The 13,112-nt window shown below is 42.9% G+C and overlaps 1 protein-coding gene across 1 annotated transcript in view; it reads right to left on the bottom strand.

The window, feature by feature from the left end:
- The window catches only part of Deup1 (deuterosome assembly protein 1), a 73,594-nt gene extending 62,190 nt beyond the window's left edge, over window positions 1-11,404 (bottom strand). The window contains exon 1 of the mRNA XM_048344303.1: window positions 11,349-11,404. Within this exon, the coding sequence (XP_048200260.1) occupies window positions 11,349-11,377 (29 nt within the window). The 5' untranslated portion in view covers window positions 11,378-11,404. The remainder of the gene's footprint in view (window positions 1-11,348) is intronic.
- Window positions 11,405-13,112: the final 1,708 nt, after the last annotated feature.

Raw genomic sequence — 13,112 nt, 5'->3', positions numbered from 1 at the left:
CAACTGCCCAGCCATGGGGACAGATTTACAAGGCTGGCAGGGAAAATACAAGGCAAACACAAATATGCAGATGCCTCAGAAAGGCAATTGAGAAGGACATGGAGAGGATGGACAACCACAGAAGCCTTCCTTACCTAACAGCTGTCATGTTTCGCTTAGACAGTATATTCACTGTATGCTTCAAGTAGTGTGACTGCTGCATATCTGACAAGTATTCACTGTTTATACAAGTCTGAATGTATTATTCATAAATATAAATGTAATGCTTGCAGTTATTATATATCATGTAATTTAGACTACAGTATCTATTATATTGTAATATGTCACATATTATATACAGATTATATACAAAACATGATATACATGATATATTATATTACAAATCAGATTATAGGGTTGCGTGCTAGTGCTTGCTGGTATAATCAAGCCATCCAGGATATCGTTGGCCAGGTGTCCACACACAGTCCTGGTGAGCATTGCTGGCTCAAGAATCTCAGCTCAGCCAGGCACTGGTGGCTCACAATTGGATTCTAGTTAGTCAGAAAGCTGAGATTTGAGGATTATAGTTCAAAGCCAGCCTCAGCAACAAAGTCCATTGTACTCTTATCTCCAATTAACCATCACCCCCCCACACACACACACATATAAAAGCCTTAAGTAGAGCTGTGGCTCAAGTGGTGGGATGCTAGCCTTGATCAAAAAGCTTAGGGAATAAGAACTCAGGCTGAGTTTCAGACAGTCAGATAGGCACACACACACACACACACACACACACACACACACACACACACACACCCTTGTCTAAGAATGAGCCTAAACCTGTTTTACATCAAACTTAACTTTTGTCAGACTTAGCATTTCCTTTTGAGATTAACTTGTTCCCTTGTTTTCTTGTATCTTCCACTCTTGCTTTTCAGTCATAATTACTATCAGTTCAACTGTCTCATTATCATCAGCATTTGTTCCTAAACCTAAGTAGCTTCAGAATTATAAAGGCTTGATTTAGTCACCTTCATGTAACTAGGCATTAACATTCTTCACTGATGTTTCTTACTTCCTGTAGTCAAATGACAGTAAAGTATTTTTCCTCATTTTCCCTTATGGATCCCCCCAACAGTCCTTGGAAGTCTGTATTACTATTTCAATCTTAGAAAAGTTGAATGAAGAGCTAAACAAGAAGATTTCCCATTTTCTAGCTCTGTAGATGTGGTAGACTGTGTCTGCTTCATATGAAAACTCACTTTGAGGTTTATCCTTAGGAGAAATTCACTAGAAAAGAATCATGGCCAACAGACTTCTGGGAAGATGGTGGAGGAGCAGCAGAGCCCTAGCTAAGCTCCCTCTGACATCCCAGTTTTACCACTCCAGAGAAACTTTTACTCCTAGAAAAACAGCCCAAGTAAGTTATAACAGTATAGGGATTCTGGCCAGGAAGGAAAAATTGACTTTGCTGGCCTGAAAACACAGATTTGAGCTCTGGGCGGCATCCCACCACCATGCCAGTGCTGGCGCCGGCACTGCGCCTGACATTCCGAGGACCTAAAGCACACAGTGGCGACCAGGAAGAAATCCTCCTGACGGAGGCAGACAGAAGCGGATCGCAGCCTGAGCATGGAGGGGCCGAAATTGCAGAGAAAGTGAGGATATAACCATCCTAAATATCTACATACCAAATACAGGAGCACCCAACTTCATCAAACAAATACTACTGACTCTAAAAACACTCATAGACCCATACAGATTGATAGTTGGGGACTTTAACACTCCACTATCACCTCTGGACAGAGCAACACGCCAAAAACTGAACAAAGAAACCACAGAACTAAACAACTGCATAGACAAACTAGACTTAACCGGCACCTACAGAATATTCCATCCAGCAACACCAGAATACACATTCTTTTCAGCAGTACATGGAACATTCTCCAAAATAGATCACAACTTAGGGCACAAAGAAAATCTGTACAAATTCAGAAGTATCAAAATCATTCTCTGCATTCTCTCAGACCACAATGGAACAAAATCAGAGCACAACTCCAGCAGCCACCAAAGAAAATCCTACAATTCATGTAGACTAAACAACACACTGCTGAACCATCAGTGAGTTGGTCATTGAAGAAATTAGAACAGAAATTCAAATGTTTATGGAATTCAACCAAGATGAGTACACAAAGTACCAGCTCCTTTGGGACACAGCAAAGGCAGTACTCAGAGGAAAATTTATATCTCTGAGTGCTTACACCAACAAACTGGAGAAACAGCAACTCAACAACTTAAGGAAGCACCTTAATCTCCTCGAAAGAGAACAACAAACCAAACCCCAAGTCAATACACGGAAGCAAGTAATTAAAATCAAATCAGAATTAAATGACTTAGAGACCAAAAAACAAAAATTGAAAGAATCAACAAAACAAAGAGTTGGTTCTTTGAAAAAATTAACAAGATAGACAGACCCCTAGCAAACCGGACCAAAAAATAAAGGCAGCACACCCAAATAAACAAGATCAGACATGAAACAGGTATCACCACCACAGAAACAACCAAAATTCAGAACACAATAAGGGACTATTTTGCAAACCTTTATGCCAACAAATTCGAGAATCTGGAAGAAACAGGTGATTTCCTAGAAAAAATTGATATCCCCAAACTCAACCATGAAGATTTAAACCTTCTGAACAGACCCATATCCAGCACTGAAATAGAAATGGCAATAAGTGATCTCCCAGCCAAAAAAAGCCCAGGTCCAGATGGACTTCACAGCAGAATTCTACAAGGCCTTCAAAACAGAACTCACACCAACATTTCTCAAACTCTTCAATGAAATTGAAAGAGAAAGTTCACTACCAAACACATTCTATGAAGCCCAGTATAACACTCATCCCAAACCAGGCTGGGACTCATCACAGAAAGAGAACTATAGACCGATATCCCTGATTAACATTGATGCAAAAATTCTCAAGAAAATTCTGGCCAATTGACTTCAACAGGTCATCAAAAAAAATCATACACCATAATCAAGCTGGATTCATCCCAGGGATGCAAAGTTGGTTCAATATGCACAAGTCAATTAATGTAATCCACCACATCAACCGGAGCAAGGTAAAGAATCACATGGTTATATCTCTGGATGCAGAAAAGGCATTTGATAAAATCCAGCACCCATTTATGATAAAAGCCCTGGAAAAATTGGGATTCCAGGGAACACTCCTGAATATAATAAAGGCAGTTTATGACAAACCAACAGCAAGCATAATTCTAAACAGTGAAAAGCTAAAGCCATTCCCCTTAAAATCAGGAGCAAGACAGAGATGTCCACTCTCTTCCCCCCTCTTCAACATAGTACTACAATTCCTAGCCAGAGCAATTAGGCAAGAAGAAAACATAAAGGGGATCCAAACAGGAAAAGATGAAGTTAAATTTTCTCTCTTCATAGATGACATATCCTATACCTAAAGAACCCCATAGACTCTACTCCCAAGCTACTAGAACTGATCCAAAACTTTGGCAAAGTTGCAGGATATAAAATAAACCCTCAAAAGTCAACAGCACTTCTATATGCTAATGACCTAAAGACCAAGGCCAAAATCAGGAAAGCAACTCCTTTTGCAATAGCCTCAAGAAACATAAAATACCTAGGAATAACCTTAACCAAAGAAGTGAAAGACCTCTATGATGAGAACTTTAAAACCATGAAAAACGAAGTTAAGGTAGAACTAAGGAAATGGAAAACCTCCCATGCTCCTGGATTGGGAGGATTAATATAGTCAAAATGGCAATATTGCCAATGGCTACCTACAAATTCAATGCAATACCCATTAATATCCCAACACTATTTTTTAATGAAATAGAAGAAGCAATCCAGAAATTTATATGGGACAATAAAAGACCCAGAATAGCAAAAACAATCCTAAGCAAAAAGAACAGTGCTGGAGGAATTACAATACCAAACTTCAAGCTGTATTATAAAGCTATAGTAATAAAAACAGCTTGGTATTGGCACCGGAACAGGCCTGAAGACCAATGGAACAGAATTGAAGACCCAGAAATGAACCCACAGAACTATGCCTGCTTAATCTTTGATAAAGCAGCTAAAAAAATAGGATGGAAGAAAGATAGCCTCTTTAACAAATGGTGCTGGCAAAACTGGTTCAACACCTCCAACAAACTAAAACTAGATCCTTATATATCACCCTGTACCAAAATCAATTCCAAATGGATCAAAGACCTCGAAATTAAAACAGATACCCTGAAAACACTAAAAGAAGGAGTAGGAGAAACACTTGGGCTCCTTGGCACAGGATGGAACTTCCTTACCAAAGACCCAGAAATGCTACAAATCAAAGAAAGGATGGACAAATGGGACTGCATCAAAATGCAGAGCTTCTGCAGGGCAAAGGACATAGCTCGCACTGATTGCCCACAAAGAAAGCCCACAGATTGGGAAAAGATCTTTACCAGCCATAAAATGGACAAAAGTCTCATATCTAAAATATAGGCAGAACTAAAAAAATTAAATTCCTCCGAAACAAACCTTCAAAGAACCAACAGCCCCCTCAACAAGTGGGCTAAAGACTTATAAAGAGACTTCTCTGATGAGGAAATGAGAATGGCCAAGAGACATATGAATAAGTGCTCTACATCACTGGCCATAAAAGAAATGCAAATCAAAACAACATTGAGATTCCATCTCACCCCAGTGAGAATGTCCTTTAACAAGAAAACTAACAATAATAAATGTTGGAGGGGATGTGGCCAAAAAGGAATCCTACTTCATTGTTGGTGGGAATGTCAAATGGTTCAGCCACTCTGGAAAGTGGTATGGAGATTCCTCAGAAGGCTAAGCATAGAATTCTCCTATGACCCAGCAGCCTCATTTTTGGGCATCTACTGAAAAGACCACAAACAAGAACACACTAAAGCCACCAGCACAATAATGTTCATCGCAGCACAATTTGCCATAAAATAGGAAACCAACCCAGATGCTACTCAGTAGACGAATGGATCAGGAAAATGTGGTACATATACACAATGGTATTTTATGCCTCTATCAGAAAGATATTGCCCCATTCGTAAGGAAATGGAAGGACATGGAAAAAATTATTCTAAGTGAAGTGAGCCAGATCCAAAGAAACATGGAATCTATGGTCTCCCTTATGGGGAATAATTAGCACAGGTTTAGGCTAGTCACAGCAGAGGATCACAAGAACCTAATAGCTATGCCCTTATGAATGCATAAGATGATACTAAGTGAAATGAACTCCATGGAACAGTCATGGAAATGACTGTTATATCACTGTTGTAATTACTTTCAACATACCATGTGAAACCGTAGCTTCTATTGTTGATGATCCTCTTATATCCCCTTCCCGTGGTTGTACCAGCACTATCACTGTATCTTATCTGAGTACACTGGAAACTATATATACTGATATTAGAACTAGGAAATCAAGAGACACGGGATTAAAAACACAAACGACTACAAAAGCAATACTTGCAAAACTGTTTGGTGTAAACCAACTGAACAACTCATGGGGGGAGAGGGGAGGGGGAGGGGGGGAATGAGGGAGGAGGTAACAAACAGTACAAGAAATGTACCCAAGGCCTAACATATGAAACTGTAACCCCTCTATACATCACTTTGACAATAAATAAGAAAAAAAAAAAAAGAATCCTGGCCAAATTCTTCTGCATAAATTCCTTAATGTAAAAAGACTGCAGGGTAACAGGAGAATCTGGAGAGCCAAGAATCAAAGTATCAGAGATGTGTTTTGGAGATAAAGAGGGAATAAAATAGAAGCCCGATGAGACACATGGAGGTAGTAGTAGTGTGTTAGGAGGACGCAGGGAATGGAAGAGAAAGTCACATCCAGAACAAAAAGTCGAAAGCTGGGCAGTGGTGGCTCACTCCTGTAATCCTAGCTATTTAGGAGGCTGAGATCTGAAGAGGTGATTCAGAGCTCAGGCAGGAAAAGTCTGTGACACTCTTATTTCCAATTAACCACCAGAAAAGCCAGAAGTGGAGCTGTGAGTCAAGTGATAGAGCACTAGCTTTAGGTGAAAAAGCTCAAGGACAGCACTTAGGCTCTGAGTTCAAGCTCCAGAACTGGTACACACACACACACACACACACACACACACACACACACGTTTCAGGTCTTACATTTAAGTCTTTAATACATTTTAAATGGATATTTAGTGAGAGGTAGGAGTCCAATTTCATTGTTCTGTTTATAGATTTCCATTTTTCTGAGCATCTGAATGGAAAAGAATTCCTTTTCCCACTGTGTGTCCTGTCAAAAACCAGTTGGCTGAGGCAGATGCCAGTGACTCATGGCTGTAATCCAAGCTACTCAGGAGCCTGAGAGCTGAGGGTCAAAGTTCAAAACCACCTGGGCAGAAACTCTTATCTGCAGTTAAACACACACACACACACACACACACACACACACACACACACACGTCTGAAGTAGAGCAGTGGCTTAAGTGGCAGAGCACTAGCTTGAGCAAAAAAATCTCAGAGACAGCATCCAGGCCCTGAGTTCAAGCTCCAGTACTGGCACACACTCACAAAAATCAATTGTCTGTAAATGCATGAGTTACTTCTGCATTCTCTATTCTATTGGCTTGTGGATCTTTAGGCCATGCTATTCTGATTACTATACTTTAATATATTCTGAATACTATGTCTGTATAGTATATTCTGAAATCAAGTAGTATGCCTCTTGCCTTTTTTTGTCCCTCAGGATTGCTTTGGTTACTTAGTATCTTATCTCAGTGAGAGTGGCTATTATCAAAAAGGCAAAAAATAATTTAATAAGTGCTGGAAAGGATGAGGATAAAGAGAAATCTTGGTATGTTACTGGTGAGAATGTAAGTTAGTAGTGTAGCTATGATGGCTAACAGGAGGGACATGTCTCAAAAAGCTGAAAACATAACTGATACAGCAACCCTTCTACTGGATGTATATTCAAAGGAAGTGAAATGAACATGTTGAAAAGACACCCATGTTCCAATGTTGATTTATATTGACAATAACCAGCATACGGGTTCAAGCAGAATGTTACAAGTATGCTAAGAAATAAAGAAAACATGGTTCATATACATGAGAGAATATTGTACAGGCATAAAAATGCCTTGAAGTCCCATCATTAGCAACCATGTGTATGCATCTAGAAGACATTCTGGTAAGTGACAGTAGACCAGCTCAGAAAGAAAATCACCATATGGTGCCACTCGTATGTGCGCTCTCTCATGGAAAACAGAAGTAGAATGATGCCAGCCTCCAGTGGCTCACATCTGTAGTCCTAACTACTCAGGAGGCTCGGATCTGAGAATCATGGTTCAAGGCCAGCCCAGGCAGGAAAGTCCCCATGAGGCTCATCTCCAATTAACCACTAAAAACCTGGAAGTGGAGCTGTGGCTCAAGTGGTAGAGCGCTAGCCTAGAGCACTGAGAGGCTCAGGGACAGCACTCAGGCACAGTTTACGTTCCACAAGTGACCAAAAAAAAAAAAAAAAGAAAAGAAAAGAAGAAAAAGAGATAAATGATACTAGAGATCAGTGCACACATGTTTGTATTGACAGGAGATAAAGTTCTAGTATTGTATAACACATCAGGGTGAGTATTATTATGTTTCTGTCAGTCCTGGGGCTTGAACTCAGGGCCTGGGCACTCTCCCTCCTACTCTCTCACTGTCCCTGCTCAAAGCTAGCACTCTACTACTTGAGCCACAACTCTGCTTCTGGCTTTTTAGTGGTTAATTGGAGATAAGAGTCTCATGGATTTTCCTGCCTGGGTTGGCTTCAAAGTGTGATCCTCAGTCTCTTGAATAGCTAGGACTATGGGCATGTTACAATGGCACTCAACAAGGATGAGTATTATTAATAAACATTGTATATCTCAAATAATTAGAACAGAGAAATATGAATGTATTCATCTTGGTGATAGAAATTTAAAAGAACAGAAATGTAGCTACTCTGAGTTGATAATATACATGAAGCAAAACATCAAGTTATATCTCATAAATCTATATAAATCTTGTATTAAAAAAACAACAGAAAACAAGTAAGGCACTGGTAGCTCACACCTATCACCTTAGCTACTCAGAAGGCTGAAATCTAAGAATCTCAGCCCACGCAGACAAATCCACAAGATTCTTATTTCTAAGTAGCCAGAAAAAAGACAGAAGTGGAGGAATGGCTCCATGACACAGTATTAGCCCTGACTGGACAAAGGCCAAGTTAGAGCTTCAGGCCTTGAGTTCAAGCCCCAGCATTAGCACTAAATAAATATAAAAGTTAACAAGAAGATTCCAGTACGTCATTTGAGACACATTTGGAGGTGATCTCGAGTAATTCTGCAGTTGGTACGTTTTCATCTCATACTCTATTAAAAGTACAGACTTATGTTCTGGTTTTTAAAAAGGTAGGCCTTTATCAGACAGACGTCTGTAATGGCATGTGATTTGTTTTCCAAACAGAGAACTTGGAAGGTAAGTGAACTCATGGTGAGTATGTCAGGGCAAGTGAAGGTATGGGCATTGTGGAACAACTAGGATGGAAGGCCAGCTACTACCATCAATCAGGGAAATGGAGGTGAAGAGAGAGGGTTGCAGAGTTCAGACAAAAATGGAAATCAAGCCCCAACACTGGCACATGAAAATAAAAAACCCAAGAAGCAATAGCAAGTTAATAACTGCTTGTGGAAGAAAATGGAGTCATTGACAAATTTTTCTCCTAACCTCAAGATATAACCTAATTTTCATAATATCAAAAGGTGAGAACAGGATGTTTCCTCCCCTAGAGGTCGGCTTCAGTCTACCTTGTCCAGCTGTGAGGCTACTTCAACACAACCACACCGTCCAGCTCACTCACAAAACCTCTACAAATGCTGGGCTGGGTTCTCTTCTGTTTGAAATACCCTCCTTGTACTGAATTCTGAACTCCTGGCTCCACTCTTTGGGTGTGACATTTATGTTTGATCTCCCTGTGGTTTGGCACTATTCTCTTTAGTACAGTACATATTTTCATGAACAATATATACACAGAAGAGGAGTTTTAAAGGATATTTCTAAATTCAGATGCAATAAACTGTGCTTTAATAATCACTGGCTTTGGTTCTTTGAAAATACAGTAACTCTCACTGAAGACTAGAAGATTTAGGCATATCATGTAGCAGCAGCTAGATTTTTAGGGAGAATTTAAGAAGATTCTATGGAAGAGATCAATGGCAAAAGTATAAGTGAAAGAAAACTGGGCATCAGTGGGGTATGCCAGTAATTCTAGCTAGTCAGGAGCTAAGAGGTCAAGATAATCATGGTTGGAAGTCAGTTAACGAGCACAAAGCTGTGCTTTAGGCCTGGCTCAAGTGGTGGAGCAGCAGTGATGAACAAGCTAGCTGAGTGAGTAGTAGCCTCCTGAACTCACTATCCCCAGAACCAACAAAGACAAAAAGTCAGAGATTCAATAGGAAAAAAATGAGACTTGGTTAGGGATGGTGAACACACTTTTAGTTCCTTCCTCAAATCCGACTAATAGAAAAGCACTTGGGCCAGAAGTGGTCCTCAACAGGGAGGCTGAGCTAGGAGAATTCTAAGTTTGCCACCCTCAGTGCAATTGTGAAATATTGTCTTAACGAAACAATGCAAAGCAAATGGATATTTTTTAACTCACAGGGTTAAGCCTGAAAGGGCAAAAATATGGGAGTTGGCACTGGTGAAACTTAAGTGCTTATGGAAGTTTGAGGTGAGCCGGTGCCTGAAGTCAGGAGGAAGGGATGTCAGGGTGGGACCCCTAAGTCCTCTCTCTCTCCGGTGTTCACTGGACACACCTTTTCTGGGGGCCAGGAAACCAGAGAGGCTCCATAGGGTTGGGATCATCAGGTACAGTGAAGGCTAAGCAGCACCTGGAAACTGGTATGTCAGGTAGAAGTCTAAATCTCCACAGCCCCTTTTCTTCTTGGCTCCCAGACTGCTGGTCACCAACTCCTATCCTCTAGGAAGGAGACTTAAAAAGGGCTCTCTTATCTGGAACCAACCCAGATGCCCCTCCATAGACGAATGGATCAGGAAAATGTGGTACATATACACAATGGAATTTTATGCCTCTATCAGAAAGAATGACATTGTTCCATTTGTAAGGAAATGGAAGGACTTGGAAAAAGTTATACTAAGTGAAGTGAGCCAGACCCAAAGAAACATGGACTCTATGGCCTCCCTTATTGGGAATAATTAGTACAGGTTTAGGCAAGCCATAGCAGAGCATCACAAGGCCCAATAGCTATACCCTTATGAACACATAAGATGATGCTAAGTGAAATGAACTCCATGTTATGGAAACAATTGTTATATCACAGTTGTAACTACTTTCAGCGTGTATGTGTATGTGTAGTTTCTGTTATTGATGATGTTCTTGTATCACCTTCCTATGGTTGTACCTACACTATCTCTGTAATCTTATCTGAGTATATTGGAAACCGTGTTTACTGGTATTGGAAGTAGGAAATTCAAAGGGAATACCAAATTTGAGAGACACAGGGTATAAAGAGAGAAATAACTACAAAAGCAATACTTGCAAAACTGTTTGGTGTAAGTGAACTGAACACGGGGGGGGGGGGGGGGGGGAGGGAAAGGGGGGGAGGGAGGGGGCATGAGGGACAAGGTAACAAACAGTACAAGAAATGTATCCAATGCCTAACGTATGAAACTGTAACCTCTCTGTACATCAGTTTGATAATAAAAATTTGAAAGAAAAAAAAAAAGGGCTCTCTGTAGCCTCATCAGCCTGCAAAACGGCAGGGACCCGAAGCACAGGAGACCGGTACATTTTAGTGACACTGATTAAGACCCGAATGCACCTGATGACATACATTTCTCTTGATACTAACCTATGACATATTTTTCACACATTTACATAGCACTCTGAATAGTTCATTGTAGATACATGATAGCTGTTATAAAAGCTTCTCCAAAAAATGACTGTTAGGCAAATGTGGTGGCTCCTGTTTGTAATCCCAGGTACTTGGAAGGCAGAGACATGGAGCGGTTCTGTTTGAGGTCAGCCAGGGCAAGAAGACGAACACACCAGGCAGGGGTGGCCCATACTTGCTATCTCAGCCTTGGGGAGGCATCAGTTAGGTTAACGGTCCAGGTTGATCTAGGCAGATTCCCTCAGTCACATTAATAGATTATTAGTTTAACTCGTTTAAAATGTTGCCCTAGTTTTCCCAACAAAAAGAATGGACATACCCTTCTATAAAAATAAATTTCAAAATTCGTGACTTCAAAATTCCTGTTTATCAGGGAGTTTTAGCAGAATTAATTTATGAAACAGAAATTACTCGGCACTCACCCCATTGTATTATGAGCTTGGTTCTCCATGTCAAACTGCTACATGTGGCTTATGTTTCTTGATCTTTTAGTCTGTTAGAAGAAACAAAATCTTGATTCCTAAAATGCTCCCATGTATTAATCTATAAAACGTGGACATTTTGCTACGGAGAAACCGGGGAGAATGGAATTTTCTGGGTACAGTAGCTCTTGATCCCACAGGGCACGAAAGGGCGGCGGGGGGTGGGGGGTGGGGGGTGGGGGGAGGCGGAAAGCGGACACTCTGCTCCCCAGGTCCCCGGGGTCGGTGGGGACCTGCCAGGCTCAGCCTCCGTGGTGGGCCGCCCCCTTCCGCCCCCGACGGTTGCTCTCCGGGGCCTGCCCGCCCCGTGCAGACCCCGGGCCCCGGGTCGACTACCTGCGCTGCGCTGCGCGGCGCGTCCTCCGCCGGCTGGACAGGACTGAGGCCCAGAGGGCAGGGCTGCCGGGCTGGGCCCGGCCGCCCGACTCCCGCCGCTCGGCGAGTTTCCGCGCGGCAGTCTAGGCAGTTGCACGGCGCCGGGTTGCCTTGGAGACGCGTCCCTCCCGTCCTCGCCGCGCCTGCGCAGACTCGCCGTTTCCCCCCCCCCCCTCCTTCCCATTTCCCCCCCCCCCCCCCCACACACACCTCCACCGCGCTGGGCCTGGGGCAGCCAGCCTCGGTTTCTCGCCTTGATTCCCGCGCGCACCCCGGGCCGCACAGCAATCAGCGTGGTTGCTGAATGAATGAACTAACGAGCTCCTGAAGGAACGACATTCGTGCCCTTGCCCGCTTCCTGCGCCCCACATCTGAAGTGCGCATTCAGGGAAACGGGGGTGAGGGCGCCGTCCTTCTCCGTGCGCCATGTCCTCTCGCGGGAGAACCGGCCGGGCGGGCCCCGCGCGCACTCGTCCTTCCCACGCGTCTGTCCTCCCGCGCACCAGTCCTCCCAGCGCACCTGCCCTCTCCGCTCACCTGTCCTCCTGGCGCGCACCTGTCCTTCCCGCACGCGCCTGTCCTCCCCGCGCACCTATCTTCCCCGGACACCTGTCCTCCCGCGCACCTGCCCTCCCCGCACACCCGTCCTCTCGGCGCGCACCTGTCCTCCCGGGCACCTGTCCTCCCCGCGCACCTGCCCTCCCCGCGCACCTGTCCTCCCGGGCACCTGTCCTCCCCGCGCACCTATCTTCCCCGGACACCCGTCTTCCCCGCGCACCTGCCCTCCCCGCGCACCCGTCCTCCCGGCGCGCACCTGTCCTCCCTGCGCAGGGCCTCGGTCCCAGGAAACTCCCTCCGAGTCCGAGCAGGCTGCATTCGCTCCTTTTTGGGGAGGAGGAGGTCGCTTCCCAGCGCGGGAATGGGGACGCGACTTAGGGCAATGGATTCCAAATTCTAAACTTTACCCACCACATTCCAAGAATAATCCATGACAGAATCTCTGCCTCACCCCCTAGGTTTCACAGAGCAAATGAAAGAAGGAAAAAACACAGGTATATATTCATATGTACACACACATATAATTACATATGAGTTTATACTTATATGTTTGTATTATCTATATGTATTTATCTGTACTATATGCCATAATGTATAATATATAATATTTTAAACATAAAATACATTACATAGCATATAAAATATAATGTGCATATAACTATATATGCTACAGTACTACATATATATCATATTCTATATTTTCCCATTGATAAATTGAGTATGTTTCTTTTTTTTTCTCAAATTTTTATTATCAAACTGACGTACAGAGAG

The sequence above is a fragment of the Perognathus longimembris genome, chromosome 4 (genome assembly GCF_023159225.1).
Source record: "Perognathus longimembris pacificus isolate PPM17 chromosome 4, ASM2315922v1, whole genome shotgun sequence".
In the NCBI taxonomy this organism is placed as follows: Eukaryota; Metazoa; Chordata; class Mammalia; order Rodentia; family Heteromyidae; genus Perognathus; species Perognathus longimembris.
The sequence above is the reverse complement of the archived record's forward strand: the minus strand, read 5'-3'. Positions and strand labels throughout refer to the sequence as shown.